The sequence below is a fragment of the Mastigoproctus giganteus genome, chromosome 5 (assembly GCF_048544385.1).
Source record: "Mastigoproctus giganteus isolate SK-2022 chromosome 5, ASM4854438v1, whole genome shotgun sequence".
Taxonomy (NCBI): Eukaryota; Metazoa; Arthropoda; class Arachnida; order Uropygi; family Thelyphonidae; genus Mastigoproctus; species Mastigoproctus giganteus.
Genome location: NC_143579.1, coordinates 191386191 through 191407526, shown reverse-complemented (window position 1 = coordinate 191407526; position 21336 = coordinate 191386191). Strand labels below are relative to the sequence as shown.

The 21336-nt window shown below is 35.0% G+C and overlaps 1 protein-coding gene across 1 annotated transcript in view; it reads left to right on the top strand.

The window, feature by feature from the left end:
• LOC150085955 (sn-1-specific diacylglycerol lipase ABHD11-like) overlaps positions 1–21336 on the top strand; it is a 111789-nt gene that overhangs the window by 62631 nt on the left and 27822 nt on the right. The window contains exon 4 of the mRNA XM_090373618.1: positions 7957–8139. Coding sequence (XP_090229744.1) covers positions 7957–8139 — 183 coding nt within the window. The remainder of the gene's footprint in view (positions 1–7956; positions 8140–21336) is intronic.

Genomic DNA, 21336 nt, shown 5'->3' with positions numbered 1-21336 from the left:
AAGGCAAATTTCCGCACATCTATCCTACATCTGTCTTTCCTCAATTTGAATTTATGCCCTCTCAGGTGATTATTCTGAGCAAGAGGAAGAATCCCATCAGCATTGAGCATGCTCAAACCATTCAAGGCTTTGTACACTCTATCAGATCACCTCGCTGGTGCCTAGTTTCCAGACACTGTAATTCGCAAAACTTAAGCCTTTCTTCGTAAGAGCACCCCTTTGTCCCATTCACTAATCTTGTTGCCCTTCTCTGTACTCGTTCCAGCAGCTCTACATCCTTCTTGAAATGAGGCCTCCAGGCCTGTATACAGTACTCTAGGTGTGGCCTGACCATTGCCTTATACAAGGGAATAATTACCTCCTTATACCACCTTATTTTCTACCACCTTAAGTGTAGTACCACACAGTTGGTACGTTTCTCTGGGGTTACTTCTACCCATATGCAGTACTTTGCATTTGTCAAGGTTAAACTTCAGTTGCCATTTCTTAGCCCATCTGCCCAAATTATCTAGATCCTGTTGCAGTAGCACACTGCCATTACTGTCATTAACAACCCTGCCAACCTTTGTATCATCTGCAAACTTCGGCACTAAGCCTGATATACCTTCATCAATATCATTGATAAATATACAAAACAACAGTGGACCTAACACCAAACCCTGTGGGATTCCACTAATAACATTAGTCCACGAAGAGCAGCGTCCATTGATTACTACTCTGTCTTCTCCTACTCAACCACCCTTTTATCCACTGTAGCAACTTATCCTTAATACCATTCTGCTCCATTTTGTACCATAATCTGCCATGGGCAACAGTATTAAAAGCTTTCCTAAAGTCCAAGTATATGATATCAAAATTATTTTTTGCATCCAGTTTCTTTGTGACTACATCATAGTATCCAATCAAATTTGTCAGACAGACTTTTCCTTAACAAACCCATGCTGTGTCTGAATTATTACTGTAGTCTTGTCTAGATGATCCTGCAATGCATCTTTTACCAGTGATTCCATTTTTTAAAACCTAAACAGAAGTTAAACTAACTGGTCTGTAATTACTCGTGTCGCCCTTAGATCCCCTTTGTGAATTGGGGATACATTTGGTACATCTCCAGTCTGTGGGAACTTCCCCTGAGTCCTAGAATGCTCTCATAATTATTGACTAAGGGTTTGCTTAGTTCCTTTGCTGCCTCCTTTAATATAACTGGTTAGATCTCATCCACCCCAGGTATCTTTCTTATGTTTAACTTCAACAATTTTCCCTCCACTTTGCTCTCAGTTATTACAAAATCATTGAGCACCCTGTTACAGTTTGATAAACGTTTGGCGTTTTCCTCCCTTAATAACTCCTCGTGTAATGTAGATGCAAGATAGTCATTCAGATTATCAGCTATCTGAGCAGGATCATCAACAGTCGAACCATCGATATCAAGTGGACCAATCTGATTCATCCCCTTCTTAGAGTTTATATAAGTAAAGAAGTCCTTGCCATTTTTCTTAGCATTCCTTGCTAAAGATTTCTTGTAATCTGCCTTCACTTGGCTAATCTCCTTTGTGACTTGATTACAGACTGCTTATACCTACCATAGGCTTCTGTGTTTTTTTTGTAATTCATATGCATCCCATGCATTTTTTTTCTCTGCCACGAGTCTTGTTAGTTCATCTGACATCCATTTAGGCCTAAATCTTGAACAATATTTCTTAATCGGTATGTAAAGCCTAGTAGCTTCTACAATTAATTCCTTGAATGCCTCCCACTTAGAATTTGTTGTTGGTAATATGATCATCAAAGGATTTAAGCTACATGAGTCTTAATTTTCACAGCAGGACAAATTGACCATTGTAACAAGTTGTCGTGGTATTTGCATTACTTTGAACTTGTAGTTTTAGTTATATTATAACTTTGAAAATTGATTTTGTATACTGCTGTAGCAGCTCACATCGAACAAATTCTTTATATCTGTTTTGCTTGCATAATATCGCTAGGACCACCTGCCTATTTAATGAGGGACAGTTAATTCTGAAACAAATTCTCATCAGTCTAATCTTTTAACCTTTTGGAGAGGCCATCTGGTTGAAAGTAGTTCAATCCCCTGAGGCTTGCATCTGGTGAGTATGGGCTTGGCACACTCAGAGTCTGAACTGGATATCATCATTCTTCTCTTTCTTGTTGATTCCTTTCTACTTCTGATTCTCTCAAAATGCTATTTCATCAAACTAACCTGCTGGCCTTGGAACTATATTTCATCTCCTAATTTTTTTCTAAAGATGAATGAGTGATGCATATTTGCAAAAATTACATATTATCACAGTTTTTATTATAGTGAATGGTTTTATATATTTATGTATAGTTTTGAATTATTTTGGTGCTGGAGAATAATGTTAAGAATACCCAAGACTGATAAAAGAGTAATGACAGCACAAAATGTTATTCCACCTAAAGCTAGCCTGCTTGCCTTGGTCGAAAGAGAAGTTTAAACTTTCTACTTTGAAACACATTTCCAGAAGAGATTAAGAAAAAAAATAATTATGCAAGGGTAAGTGGAAGGGAAAAGAAGACAAATAAGAAATGGCTTGTGAACTACAGGGCCTGACTAAACTAGTATGGAGATCTACTATGAATGGCAGTAGACAGAAATCAGTGGAGAACACTAGTACAGTATATAGAATGATGAGTGTTCAGCAGCATTGACTAAAGAAAGATATAGTTTACTCATTATTGTTGGAATTATCTTATATTTAATGGTATTGAATATAGGAACATTTATATTGGTAGTACACTTTTTTTGAGTGGTGTTGCAAACTGCATTATCAGACAGATGTCACAGTATATGCCTTTTTTTGAGTGTATACATGTATTTGTGTTTCTTGTGTAGGTATTACATGGTGTATATTTATCTTTACACTTTCAAAGTTATTTCAAAAAAGGTTCTTTCTGCTTACAGAAATTGAGTCTCAGCAAACCTATCCTGCTCCCCTTCCCCTTTCCCCCAAGGGAGGAGGAGTAGGAGGAGGAGGGAAGCAGGTTAAGTTTACTGAGACCCATTTTCTGTAAGCAAGAGGCACCCAAAAATTGAAAGCAGGCCTGTCACATATCCTTGGTCCTCACTATCTATCTGTAGCAGGGTATCTATGCTTGGTGATGTGTATTGAAGTTGTCAAAGATGATGGCCAGGCTGGTTTTGACTTCTGGTAGAGGGTAATGAAAGTAAATACAGTAGACTCTCCGTTAACCCGAATTCAAGCAACCGACAAAAAAATCTTGGAAATAGTAGGTAGTTGAAAAATTAAAATGATACATATTAATTTCTAGATAAAATGATTCAAACCTGGTGCACCACTTTGCGCTGTGAGTACCCGCACGTGCGTCCCTCATCACATTTTGTCTCTTGCTCCCGACAATTCACTGTGTAAATATACCGGTTGATTTATTGTTATTCAAATTTTGTGTTCTCTTTTAACCTTTAGTATGCCGAAACAGGTAGCAAGTAAGCGTAAACGTGTAGACCCTCAAGCAGAAGATGGAAATATGCAAGAGGCTTGAGAAAGGTGAAAGTCGTGCAGTGCTCATGGAAGAATTTAATGTTGGCCCCGTAAGCGATCTATGACATTAAGGCTCAGTCTCAGAAAATAAAGGAGTTTTATGCCAAGGTGCATAAAAAGTTTTATGCCAAGGTGCTTTAAAGGCATAAGTAACCTTCCCATACATTATCATGCACAGAGTAACAGTTGGATGGATGCAGGAATCTTTACCAAGTGGTTTCATTATTTGTTTGGCTCTAGTGCTAAAGAAAATTTACGAAAGAAAGGATTACCAGAGAAAAGTAAAGTTTTGTTGCTCTTGGATAATTGTCGTGCACATCCTCCTGCTGAAGAGCTAGTTAATGGCAACATTTTCGTGTGTGTCTTCCAGCTAATGTCACAAGTCTGATCCAACCAATGGATCAGGGGGTGATGCAAAACATAAAAATGTTTTACTGGCGTGACTTCATGCGGAAAATTACTAATTTTGACGGGACAATTCTGGATTTTCAGAAGAAATATAACCTCAAAGATGCTATCTACACTATCAGTTGTGCTTGGGACTCTGTGAGAAAAGAAACATTATGGAAATGTTGGAGAAAGTTGTGGCCAGCTGTGATATTTGAGAAGTCCTCCTCCGTCAAATATGAGGATTTTCCAGGCAATAGTGCAGCTGTCAGTAGCACTGTTTATGATGAAATCTGTGGGTTAGTTGATGAAATGAATTTGCCTTGAGATGAAGTCGATGACTAGTTTGTTGTGGATGAAGATATACCAGTAACTCATACACTGAATACGGAAGACATTATAGAAGCTGTTGTGAATCATGGAAAAATGAAAGTTGCAGAGGAGGAAGAAAGCGATGACGATGTGTGTCAGGTGGAAAAAGTATCCTGGCAGAGAGCTACTGCAGCATTTGAAACTTTAATAGCTTTTGCAGAACAGCAACCCTTCTTCACTTCTCAGCATCTTATGCAGCTCCACATCATGCATAACTTGACTTTGTCTGAAAGATGTAAGACCTCAAAGCAAGGTGATATTCGTTCATTTTTGAAGAATGCTGAAAGCAAGTTTGGCAGCACAACATCATCTACTGATGTAGATCCAAAAACATTTACAGACCCTCCTGATCTTGTCCCAGCTACATCAGCAGATCCTGACTATCCTCATGCAATGTCTACCCAGTAAACTCTCTACCTACTGCAACAGTTTTGAGTGCGTTTTTTTGTAAGTTACTGTATTCAAAAAGCGGTTTCTATAATAAAACTCAGTTTCTTTAGTAAAATTTGTCTATGTTTGTCTTAATTTTCTAAGTATTGGGCTTAGTATAAAAGTCAAGTATTTTTTTAATACTAACTCTCAAGCAACCAGAAACTACAGTTATCTGGCATCTACCAATCCCATGGGTGCTGGTTAACTGGGAGTCTACTTTATAAAATCTGTGAGAACTGGCCTGTAGTTCCTTGTATTGTAAGTTGAAGTAATGAACTCTGTGGGGGGAAGGGCTGTATAATTCTTTCTGAAAATATTGATTTTTTTGGGTGGGGACATATCTGTAATTTTCTGCCTCATATGGTCTCTTTCATACTAATTTTCCAAATGCAAAGAGGAGAGGGCATAAAATTCTTAGGTTGAGGTAGTTAATGTGCATTGAGGAAGTAGTGGAACTTATTTTTTTCCCTCTCCCAGTTTTGTACTTTCTTTTGGTCTTGTTCAAAGAGGCCCTTTAATTTAACTTTTACTTTTTTTCTCCTTCCAGGGGCCACTGCAGGGTTTTTATCAGCAATTTTTAGAAGTTTATGCATTTTCACTTGTATTCTTGTTGGAATAGTTGTGGCTCCTTTATCTGCCTTGTAAATACTGTTGCTCAATTGTTTCTTAAGGTTTTGAGGGTCATGGATTTTATGGGCATAGTATTGTTGTATTGAAATAAAATGTGCAACATAATTGATCTTGGGTAGTTATATGTATCAAGCATCAGAGCATTCCTAGTAGTAGGTTCTTGAATTCTGAATTAGTGCTGAGGTAAAGAAATCAAGAAGGGGAGGAAGTGGGAATCGAGACACATTTGGAAACCTTTAAGTACAAATATTTCTGTATTGAAACATTTGTTTCTATTTATGTGATACTAATTCTTTATACAGGTTGTGTACACTGTATTGTCGAAAGTATTCGGGAACCCCTGTAATTTATAAAATCAAATGATACCTTTGTGTGAGCGTAAAGTATAAAACAATTATAGGTATAAAAACAAGTGTCAAGTATAAAACAAGTATAGGTATAAAAATAATTTCAATCATGTTAAAAGTAGATCAACAAAACACAGTAGATGGGTTGTAGTGTTGAGTATGATGACATCCGTATTGCATCTTATAACGTCTTCCATTGGAGTCATAATAGGATGCAATATTGGTAAACATTCTGTTCATGCCATTTCAGTAAAGCTGCCATGCTCTAGATCAGCAGTAGTTGACATAATCATCAGATGGAAATGTTCAGGTAGACCAGAGAAATTGACAGAGACCAGAGTGTGCTCAGAAGAATGGTATGTAGATGCTGCTATTCCTTGTCAAATGTTATCAACCAAATGTTATTGAGGCCACAGGAACTGATATTAATACAAAAATTATATGTAGGGAGCTCTGTAGCATCATATATTGTGGCCGTGTTGTAGTAGTGCTGCGCAGTATTGACTTTCCTGGTGCATGACCCATCATAACTGGTCCCTGAAATGTTGGAAAGCTGTATTATGAAGTGATGAATCATAGTATATGATTTTCTAGTCTGATGATCATGTTTGGATCTGGCAGATACCCAGAGAACATTATTTCCCAGAGTGCATCATTTCATATGAAGTTTGGTGGAGGTTCTTCACTGTCTGGGGATGTCTTATGGTTTGGGCTTGGACCCCTGTCATTGTTTCTAGAATAATGCTATGCAGTACATTTAAATTTTCGATAATTCTGCTTTTCCCCACATTATAACAGCTTTTCTATTTCAGCATGGCTGATAGAGGTCACTTTTCTATTTCAGCATGGCATCGTACTATGTAATAGTGTACAGCCCACAGTGTCTTGGCTTGAAGACATGAGCATGCAGAAGCTTCATTTGCCTGCTCAGAGTCATAACCTTGGTCCCACTGAACACTTTTGGGATGGACTGGAACATCAGCTTATGGTCATTCCAACACAGCTGCAATTAGTACTGAATTGGCTGCAGTGTTGAAGGAAGAATGGACCTAAATTCTACCTTCCTGTGACTAAATTATGGTTCAGTCTACCAAGGAAGGTAGTGTGCAATGAAAGGCAAAAGTAAGGTGACACGTTATTAACTATTGTACAAACATAAAGATTCTTGAAACATGCATGTGTCCTATTACTATTTTTCTCACTGTAGTGTATGTATGCACTTCTGAAATAAAATGTTGACCAACTTATTATCCACCTAAAGAAATTACTAAAAACAACACAAATTATCTCATGTATAAAGTATTAAAACTTCATAGGCTTAATTATATGCAGCAGTGTCAGCATCAACACTGAACACTCTTAGAGAATTTTACTAATATAGAAAATGGAATGATTAAGATGTTTAAAAATAAACCTTAACAGTGAATTTCCTTTCTTTATATCTTGTGTTTTTCTAAGCTAATATTGAATTTCTGAAAACAGATTTTAAGGGCCAAAGCCTCAACTCATGGAAAATTCACTTAATGTAACAGGCTTTGGCCCTTAAAATCTTTTTCAGTTCATACTATTATACACCATCTGGCATATCTCATATTGTGAAGTTATAATTCATAACTGGGTTGTCACTTATTGATACACCAGGATACCTAAACTGATGAGTGGCCCAGAAGCCTTGAAATGGCCATCTGGGTGGTGGTATCCACTGAGAATAAGTAACAATAGTCTTCTCCACTGGTGATGCATTGCTTATTTGAGGTAGTGCAATATCAGGCAACTCATTGTGAAAGTATTCACAATATGAGATACAATAAAATGATGCCATTTTCACCATTTCGGTGATTCACTTACATACAAATACGATGCTAATGCACTAACCTGTTACATTATTTAATTTCTTTCATTTATATTACTTATCATACACTTTTTAATTTGAAATTATTTAAAATAATTTTTTCTTCTTTTCCTTTCATTTTGTTTCCTAGACATGAGAGAAAATTTCAGTAAATTTGAAACACTGCCTGTTTTAGACAGGTTATGATTAATTGAAAAACTCTTTTGTAGTTTAAATTATTGCACTGCACCTTGTGTGTGTGTGTGTGTGTGTGTGTGTGTGTGTGTGTGTGTGTGTGTGTGTGTGTGTGTGTGTGTGTGTGTGTGTGTGTGTGTGTGTGTGTAATGTGAATGATATTTTGTAAATTAATTTTAAAAAAATTGCTTTTCCCTCCCCCCTCTTTTAATTTTTTGCTTAGCCAGAACTTGTACGAAAGTTGATTGTGGTCGATATGTCACCATGCATTATGGAACCATCCAGTTACTTAGGCTTGTCAGTGTATTTTAAAGCAATGAGGAATGCTTTGGATAAACTGCCAAGTGGGATTTCTTTACCAGATGCTCGCAAGATAGCTGACAAACTTATGTCAGAGGATGTTCCTGTGAGTTAGCTTATACTAAAAGTAATAATTTGTTAGTATGTTTTTAAAACATTAAAGTATGTAAAATTGTGTGTAAGAACATTGAACTGATTTAAACCTTTTCTTCTATAAAACCAAGTGATTCTTTTAGCTTTTTTGACACTGATTTCAAAGTTACGTCAAAATTGATATAGCATACAGTTTTCAAGAAATATCATAATTTATTTTTCTTAAAAATATTTTAAAATATATTATGCTACAGATATTTAGTTGTATTTAAAACATTTTTGACAGCGATATACACTTATAATCAGTATTTTATGCTTCTCTCATTAATTGGTAAAATTCTTCTCTTTGTTCATTTCTGATATTTAGTATTAGTAGTGGCAATGATGCAAGAAAGCAAGCTTATACAGCATCAACCAAAAAAAAAAAAATCACCTGTCCACTTCCTCTAACAATTTGTCTAATTCTTTCTTGAATCTATTCAAACTACCCACTTCTACAACACCAGATTTGTTCTGACAACCAACTACCTGCTGGCTTATGGCAAATTTCCACATATTTATCCTGCAACCACCCTTCTTCAATTTGAATTTAAGTCTTTCTCATTGTGTAATCTGAGCAAGAAGAAGGATTCCATTGGCATTGAGCTTTCTCAATCCATTCAAGTTATAAAGTATTAAAACTTCATAGGCATTATTTTCAAAGCCTTAAACATCTCAATCAGATCTCTTTGTGGGTGCCTAGTCTCCAGGTGCTGCAAGTTGCAGAGCTGAAACCTTTCCTGGTAAGAGCATCACCCTTTTGTTCCCTTCAGTAATTTTATTGCTTTTCTCTGAACCAATTCCAACAGCTCCATATCCTTCTGCAAATGAAGCTTTAACACCTGTATGCAGTATGCAAGATGTGTCCTAACCATTGCCTTAAACAAGATAATCACCTCATTATCCTTACTGCAAAATTCCAATGTATCATTGATAAAACCACATGAGCTCTCCTGGAAGCCTGTCTGCACTGCTCAGAGGACTTCACGTCTGACTGCCCCAGATCTTCATTCTCTGCTACCCCGAGTGTGTTATGAAACAGTTGGTATGTTATTCTGGGATTGTTACCTATATGCAGTACCTTACATTTGTCAATATTAAACTTTTAATTGCCTCTTCTCAGTAGGGTTTGGCGCATTATAGCCATAGTTGCTGATGCGCCAATAAAAACTCAATCAAACAAACAAACAAACAAACAAACAAACAAACAAACAAACAAACAAACAAACAAACAGCCTCTTCTCAGCCCATCTGCCTAATTTGTCTAGATCTTGTTGCAGTAGCATACCCCGATTATTAACCACCTTGTGACCATACTGTGATTAACCACTTTGCCATCCTTTCACCTGCAAACTTAGACATTAAGACTGATACACTTTCATCAATATCATTGATGAAGGCATATCAGACTTAATGTCTAAGTGTCTCAGGCTTAAAACTAGAAATGAATCCTGGAGGACTTCACTGGTAATATTAATCCAAGAAGAGCTGTGCTCATTTCTTTGATTTATGCAAAAGGTTTAAAAATCATCATCAAATAGGATACATAATTAAAATTCAATTTTGATGATGTATCCCATTATTCTGTAGGCTTTTAATGTCTCTTCAGCTAATTCCTTCCTTATGGTTTGTAGGTTTTTTAATATCTAAACTTTTTTTTTTTTTTTTTAACAAATGCTTCCTGTGTAATTTTCTCTTATCTTTCTAGGACTTTGAAGTTTCAAAAAAATACCTTCTTTTAATTTTTCATCACTTATTTTTAGACAGTTGTTTTTAAACAAAATTATTTTTAAACAAAATTTTTCATTAACTCCAGCCATATATACAACCATCCAGTGTGATGGATGGTTGTATATATTCTCAAGTTCAACAAATTGTTTTATGTTTAATCTTTTAAACCAGGAACTAAAGACTTTGGAAAGGCTAGTCTTTAATGTAGTAAATAATAAATAATAAATTTTCTGTTTATACTCCGGGACGACCAAACGATCAGAGGAGTTTACAAGATACAAGAAACAGCACCGTATTCAGCAGTCACGGGCTTGAACCCCGGTCACTCAAGGCACGTGTACTTATGCACCCACGTGCCTGACCACTAGGCTACGGCGGACTTAATGCAAATGACTATTTCAGTATTCCACTTATATGAAAAGCAGCAGCAATTTTTTTAAAATTATTATAATCTGTCAATTTCTGACAGTACCATTTTGTTTAGTGCATTTTAAACATCTTTCATTTCAGACATGGGTGTCAAACTGGCGGCCCGTGACAAAATTTTTGTGGCCCGCGATGCCCAAAAATAAAATGTTAAAGTAAACAATTAAAAAGTACCTATTTATAATTCTAGAATATAAGGATTAAAAAACTTCTGTAATAAATATAAAAATAATCATTTTAATTGATAATAATTAAAAAAAAAGACTGGAATCGATGGAGCCTTGATTAGAAAGAACTAAAAATATAAATAGTAATTTCAAATGAATGAAAATTGAAATTATTATCTTTAAATAACATTGTAACTTTTTAGTTTATTTGTTTAAAAATAAAAGAGTTACATTTTATTTTTTAAAATGTTTTTTAAATGTAGAAATCGTAATCTAAATTTCTTTTACATTTAAACTAATATTACAATATTGCAAATTCAGCGTTTTTTTATAATTTTATCGAAAAGATACTTGATTCATACTAGTTTCTTTGTCGGGATCTGTTGTGTTGTATGCATTGTGTTTGCTAACTATAATTTAACAAATATCTAAGTAATCATTTTTTAATTTTATAATTTTAATTTCAACTATAGAGTTTATATAGAAAATGTCGCTTTCAACACCAGTCAAGAAAAGAAAAATTGATAACGAGGAAAGAAAATTCCAAGAAAAGTGGGAGCTGAACTAATTTTGTATGGAAGTGAACAGTAAAATTACATGCTTAATTTGTAAGGAAAATATTAGTGTTGCTGAAGAATACAACATTAAGTGGAATTATAACTCTAATCATAAGGAACAATATTCGGGCTTCGAAGAAAAAATAAGAGAAGAAAAATTAAAAACAATGAAGAAAACATTTCATAGTCAACAACAAGTATTTACAAAATTCATGAAAACTAATGAATCAGTAGTAAGAGCAAGTTACGAAATAAGCTATTTGTTAGCAAAACGTTCAAAATCATTCACGGATGGTTCATCCGTGAATGATTATAAAAGCAGCTGAACATGATAAAAGCAGCTGAAATCGTCTGTCCTGAAAAAGTGCAATCATTTCGCGATATTTCATTATCAAGAAATACAGTGGTAGAGAGAATTAGCGAAATGGCAGATAACATCAGTTCACAACTACAGGATATATCTACAGAAGTCTTATTCTTTTCAATTGTGATTGATGAAAGTACAGATATACGAGATGTTGCTCAAGTTGCTGTATTTTTTCGTGGTTGCGATAATAACATGAGGATCACTGAAGAATTGTTGGAAGTTATCCCTCTTCTTGGAACTATGACTGGTGAAGATATTTTTGCTGCTGTGTGGAGCATTTTAGAAAAGTGTAAGCTTCCACTTGACAGACTTGTGTCTGTAACAACCAATGGTGCTAAATCAATGACAGGTGAAAATCGAGGATTTCTGTCAGAATTGATTAGAAAATTACAAGCTGAGTACCCAGATAAACCGAAAACCATGGCTTTCCACTGCCTTATTCATCAACAAGTTCTGAAAATATTAAAAATGGATGATGTATTGAAAACAGTAACAAAAACAATCAACTTTATTCGAGCGAGAGCACTCAACCATCGGCAATTTACTTCTCTTCTTAAAGATTTAGAATCTGAGTTCGACAATCTTCCTTATTATACAGAAGTTCAATGGTTATCATGCCACAAAGTTTTAAAGAGATTTTATGTGCTTTTGGAGGAAATAACAGTTTTTCTTGAAATGAAAAATGAAAATGTATCAGTTATAAAAAATCCTTTGTGGATTAAGGATTTGGCATTTTTAATTGATATTACAAGCCACCTAATTAATCATAACATTTCATTGCAAGGTAAAAATAAGTTAATAACAAACATGTACGACGCAATAGCAAGTTTTGTACAAAAACTAACATTTAAAAATCATTTAAAAAAAGACGTTTTGACCCATTTTCCTACTTGTGAGCAGTTAAAAATACAAAATCAAAATTGCTCTTTCTCACAATATTGTGAAAACATTGAGGAAATCAAAAATGAATTCGATAAGCATTTTAATGATTTTAAAGAGTTAGAAGATATGTTTTCTCTTTTTGTTGGACCTTTTTCATTTGAAATCAAAAAAGCTCCCACTTTGATTCAACTGGAATTAATTGATTTCCAAAATGATTCATTTTTGAAAGACAAATGTCGAGAAGTAGGAATTCCAAAAATATATTCTTACTTAGGTGAAAAATACCCGGAAATTAAAAAGTTTGCTGCACAAATTATGTGCTACTTTGGGAGTACAGTAAACCCTCGCTATTCGCGGTATCTGTATTCGCGGTTTCGCGTATTCGCGATCGCCGATTTAATATAAAATGAAACCAAAAAAATGTGGATTTTAAAGCACCGTGAATATTTTCCGCCATAAAAAAAAACATGGGCGTGGCTAAAGTGATCTTTCCCGGTCAAAACAGTGCTCAGTGGGTGGGGAGAGGGGTGGCAAAATCGCGAGCGTGAATGTTTCTCGCTAATCCTTGTTCAGTATGTGTTATGCGCTTGTTATGGAAGGTTTCGTCGTTTGCTTTTAATTTATATGCTTATAAATTGAATAAATTTATAAATTGATATGCTTACAAAAGTAATAAATCTACCGTTTTGCAGTGTAAAACAGACTTTTTCGAGTGTGTTAACGGAAGAATGTGACTTTATTGTGGACAAGTTCTTTCTAACCCCTACAAAAATATGACTACGAATAGCAAGAGAAGTGTGAAAATATCAAAGAAGGTGATGACATTAGCGAATAAAATTGAGTTATTAGATAAAATTTCTAATGGTGAAAGTGTCTCCTCAGTGGCAAAACATTATAAAAATCAATGAGTCAACGGTACGATCAATCAAGAAATCGGAAGAAAAAATCCGCCGTAGTGTCAGTGAAAACGCGCTAATTGCTTCAAAAATTTGCTCTGTAACTCATGATGTTAAATTAGAAAAAATGGAAAAGGCTTTAAATTTGTGGGTAGAAGACCGAACTCAAAATAAAATTCCGTTAACTTCACTCATCATTCGTGAAAAGGCAAAACTCCTTTATCAACACTTTAGCGAAATTGGTGATAGCACTGGCGAGATAGGTGTTTTAGCTAGCAAAGACGCTGGTTTGAAAGATTTGTTTGAAATTTCTAATAAATATTACATTTAATATTAAATTGTTTCTTATTTTCATTTCGATGCCATATGCTTGCATTTCACTATGTACTGTCTATGTACATAGTCATATTATGAAGGTACATATAATACCTACACAGACAAAATTTTAGACTAGTTTTTCTTATATATTTCATACTTTGGAACGGAACCCCTTTATTACTATGGGAGCCATAACTCAGTATTCGCGTTTTCGGTATTCGCGGCATTTCTCAGGAACGTAACCCCCGCGAATAGCGGGGGTTTACTGTACATACTTATGCTAGTAATTATTTTCATGTATGAAATTAAATAAGACGGCATATAGATCGAGATTGACAAATAAACATCTTTTCGACATACTGAAAATTGTATGTTCCCAGTCTTTGACTCCTGATGTTGAAAAACTAGTAGGGGGTAAATGCTGGCAGGTTTCTGGGAAAACAAATTAATTATTTTCATAAATATATTGAATATTTAATTTTTAAATAAAAATAATAATATAATAATTATATATACTAAAACCAAAGGAGCGCAAGGCAGCCAAAGTAACACACCTGTATTAGTTACAATTTATTAGGAAACGTTTCGGAAATTGTTATTGTTACAAAATCCATCTTCAGTCTTTGTAGCAATTTCCAAAACGTTTCCTAATAAATTGTAACTAATACAGGTGTGTTACTTTGGCTGCCTTGCACTTCTTTGGTTACAAGTTCATCATCAGCCACTTTACTCCCATTTCTTCACTATACATACTAAATTCTAAATTACTTGTATTCTGTAGATCTGAATAAAAATTTAAATGTTAATTACATATGAGTTTTAATTATCCTGATTATGCTACTGAATCCTGAATCAATATATAATATTTAAGAAAATTTTATGCGGCCCGCGAAAATCATACCATCACACAAAATGGCCCACAACAGAAATGAGTTTGACACACCTGATTTAAGACATTCCAAAATTTCATAAACCTTATTCATTTAGACATAAGAATGTTCTAGATTTATGAAAAAATCAGATCCTATTCTAAATTTATGGGGAAATCCTATTGTGTTCTAAACTTATTAATGAAGCTTTGAGACCATGCAAAGCTTTCATTACAAGACCCATGTAATGTAGAACAAGTATAACAATTATGAGTGAACAATGAAACAAATAAAAATAAAACAAAACATTTCAATAACCAAACAAACAGTGTAGTACAAAAATATTAAAATAACTAAGCAAAAAATAAAAATATATCTGAAATTCAAAAGTGACATCGAAGCCAAGGATAAAATTGATTCCATAAACTTTTTATTATATTTTATTATATTATAGTATATTATTATTATTAATATCCATATGACGCAAGGAAGCCTGAGGCTTATGCTGCACCAGGAAAAAAAAAAAAAGTTCTCGAGTAACCCTGTGAGGTGAGAGAGAGAGAGAGAGAGAGAGAGAGAGAGTGTGAGTCAAAAATAGAAGGGAATCACCAAGAAAGAGAAGAATGATGATATCCAGCTCAGGACCCTGAGTGTGCCAAGTCCATACTCACCAGATGTGAGCCCCCGGGATTAATTTCCCCACCATATGGGCTTCATTTAATCTCATTTGCCCTCTAAAACTGAAAATGCTATCCTTTTTGAAGAGGTACATATGCAGATGATGAACTGACCCAAAGCATGATGAGCGCTTTTCAAATGCCTTTTTCAAAAGCATCTTTTTATAGCCATGGGGCATACCATTTGCATTACTTTAGATGAGGGAGGGAGCTGAAGATGATATTATTATTATTAATATTGACAAATGCTGCAAGAAAGCAAAATTATATAGCATCAGCAAAAAAAAAAAAAAAAAAAAAACACTTTTTCATTTCATCTGTCCATCCCTTCTCAAAGTTTATCTAGTTCTTCCTTGAATTTATTCAAACTGCCCATCTTTACAACAACAGATGGCAGTTTGTTTCAACAATCAACTTTCTTCTGGCCGAAGGCAAATTTCCACACATCCGATCAACAACCATCACTCTCAATTTGAATTTATTCTCCCTCTTATGTGTGTGTGTGTGGTCTGAGAAAGAGGATGGATTCCATCAGTGTTGATGGAATTCTTCCTCAATCACCTTAGTCAGATCTCCTTACAGGTGCCTAGTCTCCATATGCTGCAATTTGCAAAACTGAATCCTTTCCTGGTAAGAGCAGCATTTTGCTCCCCTCACCAGTCTTGTTGCTCTTCACTGCATCCATTCCAACAGGCACATCCTGAGTAAAATGAGGCTTCAACATCTGTATGCAGTACTCAAGATATGGCCTAACCATTGCCTTGTATGATGGCATAATCACCTCCTTATCTCTGCCGTCAAAATTCCTATATATCATTAACAAAATCCCATGAGCTGTCCTAGCAGCCTGTCTGCACTGGTCACAGAACTTCATATCTGACTATACAATTACCCCCAGGTATTTTTGATTTTTCACTACCTTGAGTATGGTATTACACAGCTGATACATTGTTCTGGAATTGCTGCTCATATAAAGTACCTTGCATTTGTCAATATTAAACTTCAATTAGCACTGCTCAGTTCATTTGCCTGATTTTCCTAAATATTGTTTCAGTAGCATGCCCTGATTACTGTAATTAACTATCTTGCCATTCTTTGTATCTAAAAACTTAGGCATTAAGCCTGATATGCCTTCATTAATTATTATAATTAATTTCTATATAATTTCTATACAAGTATAGAAAACAACAATGGACTCAGTACTGAACCTTGGGAGACTGCTAATAACATTAGTTCAAGAAGAGAAGTGCCCATTGATAACCACTCTGTCTTCCATTTAATCATTCTTTTAACCTTAGAATTAACTTTCCCTTGTTGCTACATTGCACATCCTTAAATCAGCAGTCGTTTATATGCAAAACAGTATCAAAAGCTTTTTCTGAAGTATATGTATATGGTGTCAAAATTATTATTGTTTTTTTATCCAGTTCATTTGTTACCATATCATAGTATCCAATCAGATTGGTCAGATGAGATTGCCTTTAACAAGTCCATGTTCCGATTGCTGTATAACTGCATTCCTGTCTAGATGATCCTAAAGGGAAAATAATGGAATCACTTTAACAAGTGATTCCATTATTTTCCCTTTGAACAGAAGTCAAGCTAACAGGTTTGTAATTACTTACGTCTTCCATTGATCCTCCTTTGTGAATTGGTGAAACATTTGTTTATCTCCAGTCCATCTAGGGATCTGCCCTGAATCCAGGGTTGCTCTCATAATAATGGCTAAAGGTTTGCTTACTGTTTACCTGTTCTGGCATTCCCATCTCTAAGGAATTAATCATGTGTGAATGTAGATGTGAAATACCCATTGTTTGTCCCCAAGCTGAGCATGGTCATCAACAGTTAATCCATTCATATCTAGTGGACCAGTGTGATACTTCAGATACTTCTTGTAATGTGCCTTAGATTGCCTAACCTCCTTTGTGACTTGATTGCAGATTATTTTTTATCTACTATAGGCTTCTATATCACCTGATATTTTATATGCATCCCATGCATTTTTCTTCACTGCCACAAGTGTCATCATTTCATCTGACATCCATGTAGGTCTATGCCCTGAACTGTATTTCTTAGTTGGTATAAGAAGCATACTAGCTTCTACAATAACATCCCTGACTGCTTCCCATTTAGAATTTGTGACCAAGTAATGAAGTTGATAACTTCATCACTTGGTCCCGCTGCATAGAATTAAAAAAAAAAGTTCTTGTTTTTACTCCAGCACGATCACAACTTCAGTGGAGTTTACAATAAATTATCAATATAAATGTTAAGTGTGTTTAGCAGTCACGAGTTTGAACCCTGGTCCACTCAAAGAGCGCATGCTACTGCACTCTCGCTCCTGACTACTCGGCTACCTGAGACTGCTTCAGTAACCTTTACAAAAGCAAAAGCCCATTTACTTCCCCCTAAATCCCATATCAGTACGTTGTAATCACTGCCACCTAGTGGGGTTTTTATCTGTTGATTCTTAATGCATGAAGGGTCACTACTGTTAATCAGATCAAGAATAACTCATAATAACTGTGGTGGAATCACCAACTATATATGACAAACTTTATTAACATAAATTAAAATAGAGTAATAATAAAATAAGACATGGATAAATTTTGTTGTAAAAATAAAATACACTGACAACTGTAGAGTTAAAAGCGATAAAATAATAGATAAAATTAAAACATACAATATTACAAATCAAAAGCAATAAAAGTGATAAAACAATCGTAGCTTTCAAAGGTGACCGCCTCCTTTATCAGCAGTGAAACTTGACTGTCATGGCACATCCTTAAATAACATCGGCAAGATCATGCATTGCTTGGAGAAATTTGGTGGTTCTCCTCCCAGAGTTAATATGTTCCCCCATATGATCTTTAAATCTGCAGTCTGTCTCTCCAACATAGCACTCCCCACAGTCCGGACATTTGATCTCATATATAACCCCACTTGTATCCTCAGTAGGTATAGGATCTTTTACCTTTGACACAACTGTGTGCAATCTCCATCCTGGCAGCTGCACACAGTGTGTCTGACAGGTGTGTGATATTCTAGGGATCGCAGACTATGGATAAATCTGCTGTGGCTGAACTGGGAGGAGAGCCACCAAAAATCTCCAGGTGATGCCATCATCATTAATTGTTTGCATAGATGTTGGAACTGGATATGGCTCGAGAGCTTGCAGATTTGTTCTTTAGAACATAGTAAGTCCATATTCATTCCCTCTTTGAAACCATAATTCTTGGGCAGGATGATTGGTTCTGCCAGGCACACTCTCGAGCCATTTCTGGTCTTCGTGCACATGTGGAGTATAATTCCCATGCTCCTATAGTAAAACATGCTGTGAGCTGTGATCCTGCTGATGTTATTTAAGGATGCCATGACAATCAAGTTTCACTTGATAAAGGAAGCAGTCACCTGTGAAAGCTATGGTTGTTTTATCGCTTTTAATTTGTAATATTTTCTGTATTTTAATTTTATATAATTTTAATTTTATCTATAATTTTATTGCTTTTAACTATATAGTTGTCAGTGTATTTTATTTTTACAACAAAATTTTATGAGTCAGAACTTTCCAATCTCCAGAGGCCTATTTGAAGAATCAGATCAAGAATATTGTTTCCTCTCTAACATGCCAGTGTAGGAAACAACCATCCAAAAATCCACAAAAGTCTTGGATGTGAGTGACCAACCCACAAGGTCCAATCAGTATCTGGAAAGTTAGTTTCCCATTATATGGCATTCTGATTTACTGCCCACTCTATATGTCTCTCCAGGCATTCATTATATTCTTCATAGTCATTAGATCTACAACACATTGCTGCCCTCTTTTGTTTTTGTAGTGCTTATGTCACACCAAACTGACTCAGCATTGCATTGACCACCCATGTCCATTGGATGCACCATGATTTTATGTGCTTCTTAACTAATAGCATATCCCCCCCCAGCTCTCCAGTCCTGTGCTCTCCATATTCAAATTTTGAATCCTTTTATATCTGAGTGACAACAGGTCTCTGATATCCCACAATGTCTGCATTTGATGATTTGATCTGTACTTCAAAATCATCAAATTTATTTAATATGGTCCTAGCATTTGGTGTGCATAGAAGTATACATGCACATGTTCTTACTCTTAGTAACTCTAACACAGCTCATGTATTTGCTTGTTTCAGGAGGACCCTTAGTAGGTCTTGAAATCCACAATACCTTGTTTTTGTTCCCTGCTCCATGTTCTAATAGAAGCACTGCACAAACTACTTTTACCTCTGTGGTAACTATTAGCCTGTGTTCCCCAGGCTATCAGTTTTTCAATCCCCCTAATGAAGTGAAAGAGAATAGAATGAAAATAATATAAAAGGAATTGATTTGAAGGAAATATTTTAATATTTTCTTTAAATTCCTTTTCTTAATGAATAGTCTAATTTGTTTCTCTTCTTTCTAAACTATTAGGGAATGATGATGAAGAAAAGCTTTTCTACTTTCTTTTCTCTTTCTGTTTTTCCTTGGAATGATAGTGCAATGGTATGCCTCATGGTGATATATACTCAGTGAGTAATAAAGTTTATTTAGTCACTTTATTTTTTCTGAAGGTTCCATGGTTTATTCGTAATGATGTACATGTAAGAGCATTTCTACATTACATGGCTGGTAAGGTGTTCAAATAAGGACACCTTATTTGAACACCTTATTCATGGAAATTTATTTCCATCATGCAACAAAGCAATTTTCAAGAAATTGGTGACCAATTACAATATATTGGGTTGATGCTCATGACAAAATTCTATTCCATTCATATAAAAGAAAGAAATGATCAGACCTTCTTACACATTTGTAATATATAATAATGTATTCAAATCCTGTAGTCTGCCATGCTCCAGAAACAGATTTTTGGCAAACATGTGCCGCAGAAACAGCCACTTTAGTTTGATAATACTCTGAGTACCTACATCCCACTGAGTCATGTTTATTCAAAAATCTTCATTCAGCAGCAAGATTCTTTACTGAAAACACCTTATGTACAGCAACCAAAGCGTATTATGATGAATAAGAGACTATTGAACTATTGTTGATCAATTGACAGTATCAACATATTTAATATGAGTTCAAGAGGTTGGAGCTAAAAAGGAAACTCGAAGCAGGTATTAAGAGATATTTTAAAAAGTTTTGTTCATCCTACTGTATATTTCATTATTTGAAAATAAAATAAACATGAAAATACTAGATTACAAACATATATGCATACAATCAAATTTTTAAGGTAATATCTTAAATATTATTATTATTATTATTTTTAGGTTTTAAAAAAATAGTGCACAAAAAGCAATAATTTTACAAATGAAGAGAGCCACGTAGTAATGAAATAACTTTTTTTAAAAGGACTGTCTCTAAAGCAAATCTGCACGGATATGATGATGACATTATGCAATGATTACCCATCACAGAGTATCATCAAAAACCCACTATAGCCATAGTTGCTGATGTGAAAAAAAAAAACCCACTATAGCCATAGTTGTTGATTTGATTGAAAAAAAAAAAAAAAATATTTCAAACAATCAAGCAAACAAAACCATCAAAATCTGGATTGCCTGAATTCCGAAAGTGTCATAGTCACCAAAGATGAACTCAGGTCTGGATGATCCTTGGTTGTGCCAACCACAAAAAACATTCAAGCTGTTCAAGTGATTATGAAAGATCATCAAATAGGATTCCAATACATACAAAAATACTAAATACAGGAACTCTCCGACTTACCTAAGGGTTGTGTTATGTAAGTCGGGGAATTTCTCCATGCTTGTATGCTCGTGGAATTGATTGAATCAAAAAAGAAATGTTTGATGAACATGTAAATAGAATTATTTATTGTATTTATTAAATTTTTTATCTCATGCGCTGGAAAAATTACAAAAGCGTGCAATTTAAAAAAATTTCAAAATTATAAAATTACAAAAAAAGAGAAGAGATGTCAGTAAGTTTTACCTCTTGAGCATCGTTGCCAGAATCGACATCTTCAGCTGATAAGTACGCCACTGCAGAGGTTGAGGGCTGTGGAGATTTAGAAACCGCTCAACCTTACGAAAGAACATATTAATGGATGACTGGACAGTGGCTTTTTTCTTTTCATCGTAGATTTCTTTGTAGCAAGCAAGCATATCATTCACCCCTCTGTTAACTTTTAAGAATCGTTCACTATCAGGATCCATCTTCTCAAACCTCGCCATTGCCGATGCAATTTCACGAAATGCCATTGCCATCTCTCTGGTGATGAAATATCTCGGCTCCTCATTTGG